Source organism: Canis lupus, chromosome 31, assembly GCF_048164855.1.
Source record: "Canis lupus baileyi chromosome 31, mCanLup2.hap1, whole genome shotgun sequence".
NCBI lineage: Eukaryota > Metazoa > Chordata > Mammalia > Carnivora > Canidae > Canis > Canis lupus.
This window is the reverse complement of record NC_132868.1, coordinates 24,639,657-24,659,323: the sequence shown is the minus strand read 5'-3', so window position 1 is coordinate 24,659,323 and position 19,667 is coordinate 24,639,657. Positions and strand designations below refer to the sequence as shown.

General features: G+C 35.0%; 1 protein-coding gene across 1 annotated transcript in view; it reads right to left on the bottom strand.

Annotated features, from left to right (window-relative positions):
* OSTN (osteocrin) overlaps nt 1–17,891 on the bottom strand; it is a 44,413-nt gene extending 26,522 nt beyond the window's left edge. Inside the window, exons 1-3 of the mRNA XM_072807851.1 lie at nt 17,710–17,891; nt 5,679–5,777; nt 2,692–2,906 (exon numbers count right to left, since the gene is read on the bottom strand). Coding sequence (XP_072663952.1) covers nt 2,692–2,906; nt 5,679–5,777 — 314 coding nt within the window. The 5' untranslated portion in view covers nt 17,710–17,891. The remainder of the gene's footprint in view (nt 1–2,691; nt 2,907–5,678; nt 5,778–17,709) is intronic.
* Nucleotides 17,892–19,667: the final 1,776 nt, after the last annotated feature.

Here is a 19,667-nt window from a genome sequence, read left to right as displayed (position 1 = left end):
TATGTCTATTACTTGAATTTCTGTTTTGTTTATTTAATTTATTTATCTTTTTTTAGTTTTGGTCTATCCATGGGCTATTATACTACTGTATGGAAAGGAAAATATGATATTTTAAAATATTTTGTAGGGCCCTTCTTTTTTCGTCTATGCCAGTTATTAATTTTTTTCAAGTTAATTTTGTAATCGATTTCTTTAGATACAAAAATATCTGATAGTATTTTTTTATTGAAATTGTGTTGTTTGTAATTTAACCTAAGAGCTACCATCTTTTTACTTTTGAGTCTTTTTTTTCAGGAACACAGTGTGAGACTCCATTTGTGCAAATCTACTTTTTATATTTTAGTATTATTCTTATTGGTTCCTTATACATACTTGTAAATGGATATTCTTTTTGTTTTTATTTAAATTTCAATTAGTTAACATACAGTGTAATATTAGTTTCAGGTGTACAATATAGTGATTCAACACCCAGTGCTCATCATATGTGCCCTCCTTAATCCCCATCACCTATTTAACCCATTCCCCCAACCGTCTCCCCTCTGGGGACCTTCAGTTTGTTCTCTAGGGTTAAGAGTCTGTTTCTTGGTTTGCCTCCCTCACTTTACTGTGATTCCATAGTGAAGTGTTACACTCACGCCAATTCCTGTGATGATATTTCTCCAATCATTTCTGTCCTCCAAAGAAGCTCATCTAGCAGTTTTTTCAAGAAGTACTCAGGGGAATAATATTCCCTGATTTTTTAAATGTTTATAATAGTTTATTTGGAGCCTTTATATGTGAAAATCTGTCAAATTGGTATCAAATGCTTGCCAATCTCTTTCTTGCAAGCTGGGGTGTCTGAGACAGATTATATCTCCTGATATGGTCCCCCCTTATGATACTTCCTGAAGAAATTTTTAGGATGAAACTTCAATATAGGTTTTATGCATTTATGATATTGATGATATATGTATCTGATATATATGCTATGTATTTATGCTATTATAAATCTATATTTAAATACTTATATATGGCATCTATATGTTGATTTTTCAATTATTTAATAGACTATGCTGCAAACTGAGGAATCAAGAAATATCATTTATTAGAAGGCATATTTTCTCCACTAAAATTCCATTGATTCCTTGAATTTCCATGGCCTTCTATAAATTGTTCTATAAACATATCTCTTTTTGCTTTGTACTGTAATTCATTATAAATATTTTCATATTTCTTATTAGTATGTGATTTCTTTGAGGGAAAGAGACTATACTTTCCTCCTGTTTTCCACCAGAACTCAACACAATGCCTACAACAATAAGTGGAACTAATTTGTATTTGTTTAATTAAAATAGGGTCTGAATTTCAAAGTATGAGTGAGGGACTATTTTTCAAGTACAAGTAGGATAAATTACACTCCCCAAGTGGTAATTTTATTTCCTCATGTAGCTTTGAGACTCTCAGAAGTGTAGCAAATTGTATCCTGTATGCTGAATCATGGAGCAAAGTCATGGCACTATGAACAAAGATGACAAGTCCTCAAACTCCAAGTAAGCAGGTGATACTGGAGCAAAGGACATGGAAATGAGTGTATGAAAAAATGAGGTGCCAGATGTTGAAATTCTTTGTAGGGTGTGCTGAGGAGTTTTCTTTTGTCTTGTAAGCAATGGGAACATTCACCAAAAGATTTTTGGGTTAAATGATCTCCCCTGGCAGTAGAGCAGAGGATACATTGGTGATAAAAGGTAATGATGGTAGTAGAAGTGGAGATGAAGGAGGATTGGAGGAAAAAATAAATATGAAAAAGATAATTTAGACCCAAATTAGGAAAGCCTTAATAGGAAAAGATATTCTGGAGATATTTAAGACACCAAACAAATGAGATTTGAAGAATTTCATGAAAAATAAAATGTTTAAAGTAAGCAAAAGGTATCCTGGTAAATTCCTCAGATTTCTGACCTTGTTAATTGGGTGGTTTTTTGTGCAATTTCTAATATGAAATGTATGAGATCAGGAACAAAGACTGAGAAAGTAGAAAATGAAAAGTTTGAAACTGATTCGAAATTACTATAGTTACTCAACGATTAAAGAGATTTAATGACTCTAATTCTCTTATAATAACAGCATACCAAGTACTCATTGAGTTTTATAGAGGTTAAGTAATTATCCCCATTTTACAGATAAATAAGCTGAGGATCACAGAGAATAAGATTCTTGTAAATTCATATAGCTAGAAATTATCAGAAATTTGATTTAAACATACATGTCTGACTCCAAGTCCTGAGAGATCTCCACCACCTCTTGGTATATGGGAGTAAGCTCATTCACTCATTCTGGAAAGCTTTGTTTCATAGGTGAAAATAGAAATGGAATTCTGGGTAGCTCTATTAAATTGAAGACTCAAGTAGCGAGAACATTTATCCCATAGCACACGCACACACCCTCACCTCCCAATGCTGTAATAGTCTGATAATAACTATTTTACATTTGCATGCAATGGAAGCTTCCTCAGGAAAGTATAACAATATTAATGCACACTGTAGCAGTCATTTTAGATACTAAATCATTCTGTTCAAAATCATAGTATTAAACTCACAAGTTAGCTAAAACACTGTCAAATATGCTTATCTACAAGGTTTCGTTATACTTTTTATGTGGAATTCTGTTTCTGAAATTAGAGTGGAAGAATTAAAAAATAAAAATGTTCCTTACCTCTGTTTACCTTTATGATCAACAGAGCCAGCTGAGAGTCTGTCCAGGGGAGACCCAAAACCAGAGAAGCTCCTTTTCTTCTTTGTTTCAATTACATCATTCTCCAGAGACACAAGTTCATTAAGAAGCAAGAGTTTTGCTGCCAGATTAGTAGCTGACTTCTCTTCCCTGACTGTGGGTGGTGACTGCACATCTATGACTCCAGAATCAAAAGCCTACAGGGCGGGAAAGGTGATTCCATTTGTTCAGAAAAAGAAACCTTAAATATGTATAATCATCTCATTTGGCTTTTGTTACCTTTAGCTGACCTGCCTGCCTGTCATGAAAACTTGATTTCTTGTGGATTTATGGTCTTGAGAGAAAGCCTTTTGGGGACAAAAATGCATAGAGGTGAGGTATATCCAAAATAATTAAAACAACACACACACACACACACACACACACACACACACACACAGGAATAAAGGGAAAAAAAAACTACAGACTTGCCTCTAAAATTTAGTATATTAACTGATTATTCTTTTCACATCTTTTTCAATAATCAACTGCATCCTTCCTTATCATTCCCACAGCACTCTATCTATACTTCTTTCATCATTGTGCTCATTACATTTTCCCTTGTATTACATTGGTTACCATATATTTGTACTGATTCCGATTGTGAATATCCTGAGGGCAATAACTGTGTCTAATTAGTCTTTTATTTGTTTATTCTATTCAATGCTTAGGCCAGTAGTTTGCTTATAGTTAGTACTCAGCAAATTTCTGAATATTTGTTGAAGAAATTTTGAAAATGCAAACCTCACACTGCTTTCTTTTCACCATTCATTCACAATTTATTAATTCAAGCCATTAAGCACTCACTATGGACCAGGTTCTGCATTAGACTTGGCAGATGTGAAAATGAACAGAATCCAGTCTCTGCCCTCGTGAAGCTTACTATATCTTTCCATGTGATGTGTTACCACATGCTTTTTTTTTAATTTTAAAGATTTTTATTTATTTATTCATTCATGAGAGACACAGGGAGAGAGAGAGAGAGAGGCAGAGACACAGGCAGAGGGAGAAGCAGGCCCCACGCAGAGAGCCCTACATGGGACCCGATCCTGAGACTCCAGGATCACGCCCTGGGCCAAACAAAGGCAGGCACCAAACCGCTGAGCCACCTGGGCTGCCCAGTGTTACTACATGCTAATGAGAGTCTACTGTGAGTCAGAACTATCCCCATAATTTCACCCTCCCATGCAAAATTTCTTGTTTGTTACATATTTTGCCAGTTTGCACTTCATTCAAATCAGAAAAGTGTAGATGTCATTTATGAAGCCTGTCTTTTCCTTTCCTAAGCTTGATCACAGCATTTAAAAATGTTCCTATTGGGGCACCTGGATGGCTCAGTGGTGAGTGTCTGCCTTCGGCTCAGGCAGTGATCCCAGTTCTGGGATCCAGTGTTCTGGGATCAAGTTCCCCCTGCAGGGAGCCTGCTTCTCCCTCTGCCTATGTCTCTGTCTCTCTCTATGTGTCTCTCATGAATAAATAAATAAAATCTTTTTAAAAAAATGTTTCTATTAATTATCTCTAGTCATTGTGCAGTCAGGGGGATATACTTTTCTAAGAAAATGATAAAATTCCCCTGTGGGAAGAAACTAGTCCCAGGGGCCTCCTCCCTGCATCCTCCACTAGTCACGTTCCTCCTTATGCCAGACTATTGGTCTTGGCAAGACTCTTTTTCTTCCCTTCCTGTCCTTCTTCGATTATTTCTTCCATTCTCTATGTTCTTCATTTCCCTTCAAAAAATGAAAGAGTGACATTTTTCTTTTCATCATTAGCCCCAGAAACTCTTGAAATACATATAGTCTGACACTTAAACTCAAAGCTATCAATCCTCCTCTTTCCTGAGCCAACCAAATTTGCACAAAGTCTGGTCAATACTTCCTGGAAAACCCCTCTTGCTCTTGCTCTTTCTGATTCCCATCAACGGCGACTCCTTACTGCTTAGTGTATACTCTTAATAACTTTATGGCCTGCTTCTCTATCTCCTATCTCCCCTTTTTCTCTTCTATCCTTAACACTGCCATGAAGCTGATTATTTCATGCATACTGTCTTCATATAAAAAGAATACAAGAAATCTCTCATGGCTCTTGTTATTTACAGAGCAGACTCCATAATGTCCACAAACTCATAATGTCTATCTCTTCCCTACATGAGCTTGACGACATAGAAACTGGGAAGGGAAGGATGCTATATAATCATGAGAAAGAAACTCTAAAGAGTAGTAGACAAACTTTCAAAGGGCAAATATAGGAGATCTTCTATTATCTCTCAGAGCATCCTCCAAAAGATATGTTTTCATTCTTCCAATCACTGCACATACAAAATAGAGTTTGGTTCCTTTTCAAGATATTCTTAATCCTCAGGGGAAAAAATTCATGGAACTCATGTAAAACTTTCCTTCAGTAAAATGTATTTCAAATTCTCACTTGTTTAGTTACGAAGTACAGAGAACACTTTCTAATGAGATCAGATAAGCCAAATTAACATTTCTCTGCATGGAGATGTCCTCACATTTCTTTCCCTGTGTACTTTAGTCAAGGCAGCAAGAAAACATTTGTATAGTAGTACAGAGTTTGGCCAAAGCGAGTTAAATTTTGACAGTTAACAACTTCAATTTTCCCACAAAAACACTTCACCTTGATGTAATTGATTTCATTAAAAATATGGCTGAAATGATAATGGAATTTCTCTTAATGCTTTTTGTTCAGGGAATACAAATCTTTATTACTTCCAGTTCATTTTTTGACAGTCAGATAACCGGCCTTCTCTGAATCTATAGTGAAGTCAAGACAATACAAAAAAAAAAAAAAACTATCTCCTTGATTTTGTGCTACGAAGGCATCTATTTTCCAGCAGCACCTGCTTCTGACACTAGTAGAAATGGCTTCTGTTCATAAAAAATATATGATCCCTTAAGCTAGTTTCCATTAATTACCTCTGTTGCTACATCCACTGAGTGTACTTTTCCTGAACTCCACAGCATCAACGTCATGGCCAGAATAAAATGTGCATTTGCCAATCTCCAGTCCAGCATCTGAGGGTCACATACATCAAAGTCAACATTTATTAGTTTGGCATATAAAGATAGAGAACAAAAGCTCCTGTAAAACTTGTTAGATGCAGGTGATAAGCCAAATCATTCAGCTTCTATGTGCTGGAGTGCATCTCTGCAAAACTTAAATAATACTTAATAGAAACTGTCAGTTTTCCTGGCATGAACTCTATCAAGGCTTCATTTCCATGGAAACCTAGACTGCGGTTGTATAGATATAATCATAATTTGAACTAACCAAAGTCTGAGAAATCTAATTTGTATAATTTTATTCTTTGACTATCTAATCCAAGGATTGTAACCTCATATATCTAGGGGAAATGTGTGAAATTGGCCAGGTTTTAGAAAATAAGGCCTAGCAAGGTCTGCATGAACCTGAGAGAATGTGCTCTGTCTATAAGCTATCAAATTCACAAATTCAAAAGCACCACATATCCGAGAGGCAAATATATATATGTCCTTGTGTTATGAGAGGATTTCTTAAGATTCAAAAGGTGCAAAATGGGATATAGCTTCAACATGCTGTATAAAAGAAAGATTAGCATTTGAAATGCTTAAAACTGATAAATAAAATTAAAAATAACAATTAATGAACAATTATATTAAAAATTGGCCAAAGTTATGGATGGGCATTTCATAAAAGGAAATAACCTAATGGAAAATAAACATCCAAAAATACATCATCCCAAAATACCTGCAACTTATTTCATACAAAAGAGAGAGAGACATATATCAGGTTGGCAAAAATTTAAAGTGAACATTGCAAATGTTAGAATGGTGCTTGGACACTGAAAAACACAAGTGATGCTGGTGGATTTGGAAATCAATCCAATTGATTGGATTGGATTGAAGAAAATTGGACAATATCCGGAAAAGTTGAAAATGATCATGTCCTACACTATAACCCATTTATTTTACTTCTTGGTAAATATTCCAAAGTATCTCTTACATGTTTATATGGAGACATGTATCAGAAAGTTTGTATACTCATTGTTTATAGTGGTGAAACTGGAATCAACCCAAATACTCTACCCAGGAGGAAATGGATTTATCAATTGAGGTACATCCGTATTATGGACTTAGAACAAATGACTTAAATATATCTGTATCTACTGTTAAAACAATGTCTTAAATGCTATGTGTATTTGTATGCATAGATTTCAAAGAAGCTACTTTGGGGGAAATGAGAAGTTGTAGAACAACATATATGCTATGCTACCATTTACCTAAATTGGGAATACACAAAGCAATTTTATATATTTTGAAATCTATACACACACTTAAAGTATAAACCAATGGAACTTGATTCGTGACTATGATTGCCTCTGTGGAGGGAGGGAAACATAGGGACTTAGTTTTAATGAATATATTTTTTAAAGCAAATACGTCTCAATAGTACATTTGTTAATTCTGTGCAGTGAGCACAAAGATGTGTTATTTATACATTTGTGATTTCTTATATTTTAAAAAACCACTATATAGACAATTAAAGCTAATCTATGGTCTATACTGGGTCTGCTAGCTGCCAGTTTGACTGCTGGTAAAGGGGAGGCATTGCCTGTTTTAGGGAAGTTTATAATCTGTGGGTTACAATAGAATGGGCCCAACTTCGTCACTTAGTACATTATATTGACAAAGCCTCACCTCCCACCTCTCCCTCCCCAGCCCCCAGTTCATATATGATGAGTGAGAAGTCTCAATAGACTTTTATTTCCATAAAAAAAAATTGGAAAATTTCTGGGATTAAAAAGGATGGGATGCTTAGATGGATCTGAAGAATTGGACTTGAGTCTCCTTGTATTAGTAACACTGGATGTGCATCACCTAATCTACTTGAGCTTTATTTTTTCATTCGTGAAGCAAGAAATAATTCTCACCTCAAAAGAGCTTTGAGAGGATTGACTTGATTCATGTAAACTTTTTTTTATCCCCTATAGTACTTATAATTTGTTAATGAAAGAACACTGATGAGGTATTACTAAGTATTTCTTTAGTAACTACATTCGCTTTGGTGTGATCCAAGAATTTTTTTTATGACATTTCCTTATAATACTGCTATTGTGAAACCTTAGTGTAGATTTTAGCAAGAAAGATCATCTGTTAGAATACAGACAAATAGGTGTTTTATATAGATGGGGTAGCGTCTGTGCTAACCATGCCTATTAACATTTAAAATGGGCATAAACAGATTTTAGTGTTGTTTATAACATTTATTGAATATAATTTTGATTTTCATGTTAGTCTAAACTAGTTCTTCAATATGTCACCAACAAATAATTTGGACTCTTACTATGTTAACCACTAGTTGCTTCTTTATATTCCACCCTTTCTGGAAGAGGGCAGTAAATTCTGTGTTCTCTTTCTAACAAACTGATATCTGAGCTGAGCACTTTTGTAAGTATCAAAAAACAGTAACTCATGACTAGTTCTCTAAATTGAGACAGTAGAAAAATAACAAGAAAGAATGCAACAGCTATCCGATAAAAATACCAATAAAAATGCATTACAAATTATTTAGAATTTCTGCCACAGAATTACACTTTTTCCTCCTGATTATTCTGATGTCTTTTTAACTGAAGAAGATACATCAAAACCTGAATTATTTTAAAAATGACTTCATATTTCTGGCAAATCTTTATTTTTTTTAAAAAATAGCTCTCTTATTCAATCAAAGTTAAGCTACAATTGTGATGTTTGCCTTCCTCATTTTTTATCATGTTAAAAACAGGTTACAAAGTGTGAAACTGTCCAATTTTATAAGTCTTTCCATGTGGATTTCCTTTAACTATTTTTATGTACGTTTTACTAACCAGGTTTCTCTTCATCTTTGCGATATTATAAATGGCACAGGATGATGGGCATTTATAATATTGATGATTATGTCCAAGGCATATATTTTTGTGCTTGGGTGTATATAGGAAAAAAGTCATAATGTATCATCTTACAGATAACCACATCCTGATTATTTGGATAGGGAGATGTAAAAATAAATGCTGAGTTTAAATACACACATTTAATGGTCTAAAGCCATGCTGTAGCCAGTTAACCAAAAGGCCAAGTTCCTAAATATGGCAGTTGGTACACTAATGAAAACAAACACCCTGGCACCTGCCACACAAAAGACATTTGATTAACTAGTTGAAACTTGATTGCCACAAAATTAGAAATAGAGGAAATTATAGGGAGGGAAGGAAAAGAGTAGGTTGAGCTCCGTTTCCCTATTTTGTTGATAGTGGATAAATATAGCCTATGACTTAAAATCTAGTTGGCCCCATGTACACTCCAAATCGAAAGAACACTGAAGGATGTTCATTGTGGGAATATACCAGAGCAGAGACGTTTGTCATTTTTCCAGGACATCAGTAATTTACATTGAGCAGTTTTTGAATATTATTCCTCTGGCTAGTGAGGATCTTCAAAGGAGACAGTGAGTGTGGGACCTGACTGATAAAATTAGGTGCAGTACTTCATTCACTGTCAGCCAACTGGTCTACTATGTTCCTGCATTTTCACATTGTGAATAATACTGCTGAACAAACAAACATTCACATTGTGCAACTTCTCAACCTTTGTTTCAAAGACTTTTCCACATGTCAGAATTATATCCCAAAGGGATCCTCAAACTGTAGCTGGAGTGGCAGTGGAGGGAGCCAGGTGTGTGAAGTTTTGTCCTTTAAGTTTGGGAAGCAACATGTATTGTAGATTCCCTCAAGGAACACAGAGCATGCATATTGGCATATTAAAGGCTCTGAAAGTACAGTAGCAAAGAAACTATTTAATTATATTTAAGCTAGAATTAAATGAGAATTCTGTTAGAATGAAGAAAGATGTTTGCCTTATTGAGAATCGGTGAGAAAATGAGTCATTGTTGTTACAAAAAAAAAACCCCAAAAACAAAACAAAACAAAACCCTCTCAAGTGGGTTGAGACAGGAAAAAAGAGAAAAGATCAAAACCTACAGATCTAAATAAGAAAGCAAACAGGAATGAGGGTAGGTGTCAGAGAGAGAGAGAGAGGTTAAGCTGGAAAAAAAAAAAAACATTGTGAGCCAACATCTGACTGTATGCACTTTTTAATGACACTTTTAAACTATCTGCCTTGAGGGCTGGCGTTGAAAAACACAAACTACTCTGGTGATGAAGAAAACTTCTCTTCAACCTAAGACTATCATTACTGTCTGACTTATGGGTAGTAGAAATGTTAGAAAGTCTCAAGAATACTGAGTTTGGGGGTGAACCTTGATAACTTTGGGAATTTTTAATTTACCCTAGTTACTTGACTGGAAATATTCAAAATAGACTTTGCCCTACCCTTATTTTCAACAAAAACTAAAAATAAAGGGCTTAAAGATAAAGGATAAAGGACTTACAAACTAATTAAGGCTTTATATATTTTTAAAGTGAGATTTAATAGGACATATTGTAAAAGGTCCCTAGTTCTGACACTATGCAATGACCATGGGTACCTGCGCACTGCACTGCTCACCATCTTCTTAGAAAGCAATGATGGTGGGATGCCTGGTTGGCTCAGCGGTTGAGGGTCTGCCTTTGGCTCAGGTCCTGATCCCAGGGTCCTGGGATCAAGTCCCTCATCGGGGTCCCCACAGGGGGCCTGCTTCTCCATCTGCCTACGTCTCTGCTGCCTCTCTCACTGTGCCTCTCATGAATAAATAAAATAAAATAAAATAAAATAAAATAAAATTTAAATTAAATTAAATTAAATTAAATTAAATTAAATTAATTAAAAAAGAAAGTGATGGTAGTCATCTAAGCAATTGGTGAATCAGCGTGGCTCCGAGTAAGTCTGTAAAACAGTAAGCTCAGTGTGCCCTGTACCCTGCTCCATGAGTTACAGTCATCCAGGTCTTTTTGATAACAAAGAAAAGCTTTAGGAATAATAGATAACAGAGTGACTATCATTTTTTTATCTCAAAAGAGGACCTAAAAGGGACAATGCCTGACACAAAGTCTATGTGGCTCACTGTACTAGAAAGAGACCTGCTCCAAGTCTTGGGAGACTGAGGCCCTGCCTTGGCTTGACCATATCTACTGCTTGGGCTAACTCTTTCCTCTCTAGGTGGAGTGAAATGGGCTTGGTCTAAATGACGTCTAATGTTGCTTCTAGCTTTTTAAAAGTCTGTTGGTGAATCTGGCTCTTTTCTGGCAGAAGTACAGACATTGTAGGTAATGATAATAGTTGGTGCAGGTGCCGCTAGAAAGACCTTCTGCTGTCCCTCAAATCATCCAGTCTATGCATAAAATTGCATGTAGGTTTTGACATAAACACATTCCTCTTGAATTTAAAGTATTTCCAGCTGAATCAGGAGGACCTCCAAATCTTTCATTTTAACATGTCATTTATAGTAAGAGATCCCATCTAATACATGCATTTTAAAAAGAAAACATGCTACCAATTAAATTATGACATCCTATCAAGTGTATGATGCATTCCAATTTCCAAGATGTTAAATGTGCATCAGAATGGATGAAATATAGTACACGTAATGTACTTTCAAATGTTTACTTGGGCTTTTTTACTTTTTTTTCATCATGCTTAAGTCATTATGCTTAGTATTATAAAAATATAACTCTTTCAGTCAACAAATAGGTAGAAACATCATAAAAATTTCTGTGATGGTGAGAAAAACAACACAGAATTAGACTTGAAGGATAGAGAAAAGTGTCCTTGCTGTGCTACTTATTGGTCTGGTGACCCTAAACAAGATGCTTAAATTGTCAAAATAAAATTATTGTCTAATAAAACTCACTGTGTGAATTCATAAAATTTCGATTTTAGTTAATTTAAAATTAATTAATTTACCAGCAGCATAAGCATTGTGGATTTGGTTTAGGATTGCCAAATATCAGTAATAAGTGTATTTAATCTTATATTTCATATTATTTACTAACTATGTATAAAGATAATTATTTATGAAAATATACCAAATCACTTTTATTATTATTTCACAATAGGTAAAAAATTTTCAATGGGAACTCTAAATTGTACATGAAAACGTTTTGTAAACTATAAGATCATGGGAAAAGATTAACTACATGGCTTCAAGGGGATTATATTTGAGCTGAAGGCAGATCTTTGAAGCCAAATTCTTCCAGGGAACATTAAACTTACACTCAACAACCAGGTAGGAAACTGAAAATTTGGGGGCATTGATAAAGTATTACAGATTGTGCAACATTGCAGTTTTACATTGTACAGATAATTTTGATATTTCGGTGAGTGACAGTATTTGAACAGAGTGGTAAGAAAGTTGCTACTAGTTTTCTTTGAAGTGTGAAGCAGCCAGGTGCTGGAAATACTTGAGAGACTCAGACCAGGTGAATTGAGGGTCTCTTCCTTACTGGAGCTTCCCTGCCTCTGGAATTTGGCCCCAGTGAACAACTCAGTGTAGCACTTAGAATTATAGGAATGGGTAATTGCTTTTGTATCATCATAAATAAAAGACTTAAAAATCACTGAGGATTTTTGTCCAAAAGCAGTTTGAATTATAAGTTGTGGCTTCTGTCAGCATATATATATAAAATCTATATCATCCTCCCAAAAATACATCTGAGAAAAATACTTGTGTTGCTGAGACATTTATTTGAAATTCTCTTTGTAAAATTTGTTATCTTGAGTAAATTGTGTGATGAGTAATTTTTTTTTAAATTTTTATTTATTTATCATAGTCACACACAGAGAGAGAGGGAGGCAGAGACACAGGCAGAGGGAGAAGCAGGCCCCATACACCGGGAGCCCGACGTGGGATTCGATCCCAGGTCTCCAGGATCGCACCCTGGGCCAAAGGCAGGCGCCAAACCACTGCACCACCCAGGGATCCCGTGTGATGGGTACTTTATGTTTCAAGTACAATCCTGAAAGAAAGGTGCAAATTGAGATAGCAGCTTAATATTTCCCTTTTTTTTTGTTTTAATTAAAATATCAGGAATGTGTTCTTTCTCATTCACATTGCTCTTCAGTAGGCAATAGTACATTTTTTCCAAAATCACAGAGCAAGTTAAAAGAACCAGAAAAACAACTTACATTTCAGACTCTCAGTTTCATGCTCCTTCAAGTATAACCAATTTATAAAAGCATAAAACATTTTTCCATCTCCAAAACAAACTGCTTATAAAGTAAAATGTTTACGGATGACATGTTCTTAGTGTAGCACACACCTGCATTTTCAAAGGACTTTTCCTGAATGCTATGAATCAGGAAGAATGTTAATTTACTACTATACATGTGTTAATTGATTTTATTCTATTTGGCACCCTTTTCATTCTTTTTTTAGACATTATTGCCTTTGGAAAAATCTCAAAAATTTTGTTGTTAAGTCTCTCTTTTTGCTTAGTTGGAATTTGCAATCATAGTACTAGTTTCTTTTCTTGCAAAAATTTAAGAGGGAATTTATAATGACAATAAGGGAAGATTGCATTACTAAAAAGCCCAGGTAAATAAATTTAACAAAGTATTTAGAGTTAACACGATGTGTTGAATGAATGAATGAATGAATGTAGCAGCTTTATGTGTTAGGTAAATAGGAATGCAGACCATATTAACATTCCAGCTTTATTGATATGAAAACAACTAAGGCTTAGGGAAGAGAAGAGATTTGCCCAAGTTGTACAACCACAGTAATATGGGACGGAGTTCATGACAGAGTCACAGCAAGTCCATTAATGTTTCAATATCTCAGATTCTCATTCTAATGAAAGCAACACAAATCAATATTCTCCAGTAATTCTCCCAGTAGACTTTAAGATTGCTCATTATCCAACCTTAGCTTGTGCTTAGATCCCTGAATTAATGCAAGTTTCTTGAAATAAAACAATGTCACCTGGAAATAGAAAAAATCTTTAGTGTATGACTGTAGACAATTCTAGACAATTCTGCTAATGGGAGTTCCTGTTTTATTCTAATGCTCGATCATGAGAAAAACTAGTATCATTAAAATTATGGGTAGGGAAAAGCTGGTAGATTTGTACATAAACTAGCTGCTTGGCCATTTGATACATTGGAGGGCTTTTTATCTGGCATAAAAAGGCTTTCAAAGGATAAACGCAATTAAAGATGGCGTAGATAAGCCTCTAGATATTGTGGAATGTTACCACCACCTTTTATCTTTTATCCCATTTTGTACTTACATACAATATATGATAAAAATATTAACTTACATTTCAATTACATTAACTGGCCAATATAATCAATAAAAAATACTGTCTAAAATGTACATGAAGGGTCAAAAATATAAATTTTATCGTACTCAATAGGATGTGCTTATTAGGTATATATTATGTGTCAAGCGCCAGGGAGATAACAGTGAGTAAGATACCCATCTTGTCCTCAGATGCTCACAGCCTGGTCAAAGTGGAGACTCCTTGACCACATGCTCTGCCCAGGAATTTCTTCCTGTAAGAACAGGCTCTTCCATTTCTTTCAAGTGCAATTGTTGTAAGTAACCATTTTTTAAACATTTGCATAGTACTTTATTATTTTGAAATTAATGTTTCTCCTTTCATCACCACATCAATCATGCTAGATCTAAATGAAAAAATATTATAATTGTATTTTTTAAAATAGATGCCCTGAGACAAGCAGAGTTACTTTAGAATACCGGTATCCGAACTCCCTGTACTGTGTGTATACTTTCTGTATACAATGAAGTCAATTAGCAGGAAGAGGTTGGTCCTTAAGTTACACAGATATGGATATGATTCTTGACTGGGTATGCTACTTAGCCTCTTGCTTTAATATTTTCATCAGGAATATGGGGCACAAATTTACTTTGTGGGTTTATTATAAGGATTACAAATAATGCAATTGACTAGCACAAATTAATTATGCAAATAATAGTTATCATTATCCTGATAATGACTTCTAAATCTGGCAGCTTAATGAAAGATGCCATACTACTTTTTTATGTCATGAAAAATATTTTTTTATCCTTATGCATTTTAAGGATGAAATTCAGTTAAATTACTTGAATTCTAGAATTATGGCAAACTGGTATTGTAATTATTAAATGAATTATAATAAAGTAATATTGAGCAAGGAAAGAAATTTCACCAAAGAGAGTTATAAGTGGCAACCACTCTGACATTTGGTGTTACAGTACATTATGCATTATCATTAATTTCAGCAATAACATTTCTATGAAATATTTCCATGAAAATATTAGCATACAACAGAATATCATAATGGGAAGAAAACAAAGGGAAGTAATCTCTTTTATACTCAAAACATAATTATTCAAGTTCTCATTGTAGTAACAAAAGTGAATTTTTAATTGAATTTTAATAGAATTTTATATGATACCTATTTTTGTTTTACAGTTCATAAAATGTCTTTATTGACTTTGTTTTTTTGAAAATCTCTATGTTGTTAGGATTATGATTTTCACAGAGTTTTTATGATATTGACTGTATAGCAATAGTCAAGCTGTGTCATGAAAGTAGAACCATCATGGGGATTAAGGGAATGAAGGATCTTGTTACTGGAACTAGACCTTACACAAGCACTGGAAGAGCTGGGAAGAGATGGACCACAAAAGAGACAGAGGAAGAGAGGATGCCTCTTAGAGCCTTGGTGTGGATGGACAAGAGAGAGCTTACAGGAAAATGCACCCGGCAAAATGATCCCGTGGGAACCACAGCTCTGACTTGGTGGGCCAACAGCCAAGTTGCCATTGGTGGTATGGGTGATATTTTAAAAGTGCATTTTTTGCATGGTTACAGCCTTATGTGTCACAGGAACATAGAATTTTAGAAAACGGAGGGGATGCTCATCGGAAACTGTCAAATTTAACACTCAACAGATGGAGAGAGCAAGGCTCAGAGATAATTAGGTTGGCAAAGGGAAAGGAGATGAAGGAAAACTTTAAGATGGATAAAGAAAAGGAGGGAGTGGGGTGAGGCATAATGGAGGAACTGTTCTTGTGGGAGCAGCCTCATGCTGAGGCCTAAGCTGATGGGAGCCTGATAAGGCTAAGGCTGGGCGACAGTCAGTTCAGGCCAGCTAAGACCCCGGCAATGATGGCAGCTGGCTCTAACCACTGCTCCACAGAGATACCTTGAGAACTATCTGATTAAAGACAGGGAAAGGCTCACTTAAACGAGACCTCTAATCAGAGAGACCTCAGGCACAGGGGAGTTGGCCTACATAGAGAGGTACCCAGGGCTAGGAGGGCACCTGGTGACCTGGGGCTCACCTTTTATAACTCCAGGGGAGAAGGAAGCCTCAGAGAAGGCTGAGCGAAACGTGCTGAAGTCACGACTGGGATTAGAAGTCTGGTTTTCTGACCCCCAAGCTCATGTTCCTCTGAGGGCACCATAGTCTCTAAGCAAAAGTGTCCAGTAGATAGAGATCTTAGTAGATGAAATATGGGCAATAAGATTAAATTAGGCCATGTGTAAAGATTAGCTCCAAAGTACTGTGAAACTGAGTCTTCATTCTCTAATATAGGAAAACTAGCTGATGTAGGAGCTTCCTTTGGCCATTTTCCCACTCTGTATCATGGCATTTCCAGTTTTTTTGTTTCTTTCCATAATAACAGGATATTATTGAACCCTAGTCTGTGCCTCAGACTTGCCTGAAGCTATAAACTACACAGTGACAGAGTTGGGGCAATATTTAGGGACTGCTTACTTGAGCTCTGTTCCTTTGGGACAAGTTCCATTAATCTAATTTTATTAATCAAAGGTTCAAATCATTGAAAGTATTTTAACAAGAAGTTAAAATTATAGTCCCGAAGAGCCCAAATCTAGTCTACTAAACATATCTGCTTCTCTACTGCCCATATTCATTATACTGGAATCAGTTCAAAACTCCAAGAAATAAGGGGGAGAAAAAAAAAAGCCTACTCTAAATGACTTATTGAATGACACCACAGTGCATGTAGTTTGCTTACAAAGAGGAGACTTGAATTCACATCCATGGGAGAGTTTCCTTAGAAAAATTCTGTAAGAATACTGAAAACTAGTACCAAAGTATGGAGGAGATACATGCCATGCCTGATGTTTTTGGGGAGACCTATCAATTTAAAAACTTATGTGGGCATTAAAATCTTCATAATGTATTATTATTATTAACATTATTTAATTTCTAGAAAGATAATTTAAAAACAAATAATTATCACCATCCTAAACCTGTGGAATCTATCATTGTATTTTGAAGGAGCAATATTTTGCATTGGTAAAACTGAATTTATTGAGTGTACACTATTCCTACAGATGGAAACCTGAAATAAAGTTTTAAATTTGTTCTTAAACATAACTCAAATATATGTTTCAGATTAACTCTCAATGTAATCATTTAATAGCAAGAGCACTTCAAATACAAAAGAATTGGTATGACTTAAGTCTAAACTGTTAATATCACAGTGGCACATTTGAGTTTTATAAGAAGAAAACCAGAGGATACTTTAGGTTTAAAGAATATAGAATATTGAATTTAGAATTTGATTAATTTAGGGATATCTCTTAAGCTTTAACTTTGATAGAAATCAAGATAAGAGAAAACCTTTCTTTTCTACCGAGGCTTTTAAAAGTTGAGCACTTTTATACACTTAAACATTTTCTAACATTGGACATCTTTGATGAAAGCAAAATTAATACTGTTAACATATATAGAGAATCATCATCTTGCATTGTCTTTCTCTTTATTTTGAAGTGGGAAATAAAAGCAACAAACAATATAATAAATAAGAAATATCTGAACAATTAGCTCCACCTTAATTTTGTGTTACAAAAATATCTTCTTAGATTTTTCTACTCATTTTAGAGAGGGAAATATTACCAAAAAACATTCAAAATCAAGATATAATCGAAACATTTTAACAGTATGTGAAAATTTAAAAAGTAGTTTAAAAGAAAAGTAAACCCTTAAGTTTTTCTCATAGTTTTTATATTTAACTTACCTTGTGAAAAATCAGGAGATTCTAACTTTAGAGTCCTGTCTGTGCAGTTTCTCCCAAACTCAGCCCTGATGGTGAGTTTTCTCTCTGAGTTTTTATAGTCTCAGTTAGACACCCCTTACTCCAATCCCTGTCTTTGCTTTCTCTTACATCATTTCTAGATTTTCCACTGAACATTTTCCCAAGCCTCTCTTCAGTCTCCCCCCCACTCTCTCTCTCTTTCTTATTCTCTTTCTCTCAGCTTTTCTCTTTCCCTCTTACTCTTCTCCATATTTATCTATTGCTTTGATCATGGTATTTAAGTAGCAACAGGAGCTTGGGCTCTGGAAAATTTAAGTATATATTTAATACTGTGTTCAGCATGAGACCCATCACTTCTCCCTGAGGTTTTATGTCTAGCTCGGATAATTACAAATCATATTTGGGAAACAAAAATGCACTAGGATTTGTTTAAAAAAAAAAAAAGAGGCTCACCAGGCTATTTCAAAGTAAGATTTAGGGAGATTATACCCAGAAACTCAAACTGATTTATTGGTGTATATTTTGGACTCTTAAATGAAATGATCATCTATGGAAATGGTGAGCAGTTTCAGCCTTAGTCAGGTGCATAGCGCTGTGTCAGGGAGACTGACAGCTACTTCATAATTAACATTGCTATACTGGGAAGGTTGTCACTAACAAACCTATAAATACCGAACTGTGACATGTGGGCTATAAATGCAGGCATTGTAATCATTCATATCTTTCTCCGTCCTCCAGTATTTTAATTTTCATTTCACCAAAACATTCCTGCCTCTGTCTGAAAGGTTTCTTCATTTCATTTCCTAGTAATCACATTTGCAACCTTATTCACACAGATTGTAAAATAAATAAATAAATAAATAAATAAATAAATAAATATAAGTTACTAAGTTCTAAAATACGTATTATGCTGTTAGATCATTATGAGCTCATTTGATTCACCACCAGATGCCCATTTAGTGGATAAAGGAAACTGAGTCTAGATAAATCAAATGACTCTGAGGCCACACAGCTGGGAAGTAGTAGCAGAACCAGATTTCAAATACGTATCTTAATTCCATATCCAGTTTCTTTCCCACAACGTCATCCTGTCTCACTATTTAAAAAGCTAGAAAAAGAATCCAAGCCAGATGATGTTTTGTGAAAATAGAAATAAATTTGTTCTCTTTGGTTTTTCTCTAAAAGTCATTAAAAATACTAGTCATTAGGGTAGAAACAATTACATGGTTAATTTGGATCTAGATAGGGACGGGCCAGAGCACATTGAATTGGTGGGACAGTAAAATGTTTCATTTTTTAATGAAGGGTTTCCAGGATAACATACCTCTCAAAAGCTTGAAATTTGAGTAGTTGGCAGTGATAGTTCACAAGTCAAGATAAAAATACAGCCTAATTGTGGACCCTTGTTTAGACATTACTGCCATAAAATGATTATGTTAGCTTGAATCCACATGATGGAAAACTCTCAGTATAGATTTAATGGATACATCATAATGCTACCAGAAGCCAATATTTTTGACGTACCTTCTACTCTTATTTGAAATGCCTCCCTCAGCATGCTGACAAGTGATATCTGCGGCTGATTTATTCCAGATCTGTCCCTGCTTAGACAGTCCAAAGATTCCACCCTATTTGTGGATTTTGTTGACCTAATTCAAAAGTTTGACTTAACTGTTCTGCAGCAGTCGAAATAGCAAGCTTATTCCAGGAACATAACCATGGTACATTTAAGCCATTTATGCAGGGTTCTGCACATTATATACCCCCTGTATAAATTGCTTATGCATTAATACATTTTAGGGAAATTCTGTTACCTTGAAAGAGCAGAAACAGGAGCACGTGAAGAAGTTGAAAGAGAATATACATCCAGTGATAGAAGGGAGAGACTAAGATGAAAAAGGGAGAAACTATTAATGAAAACTCTTCAGCTAGTATATCAT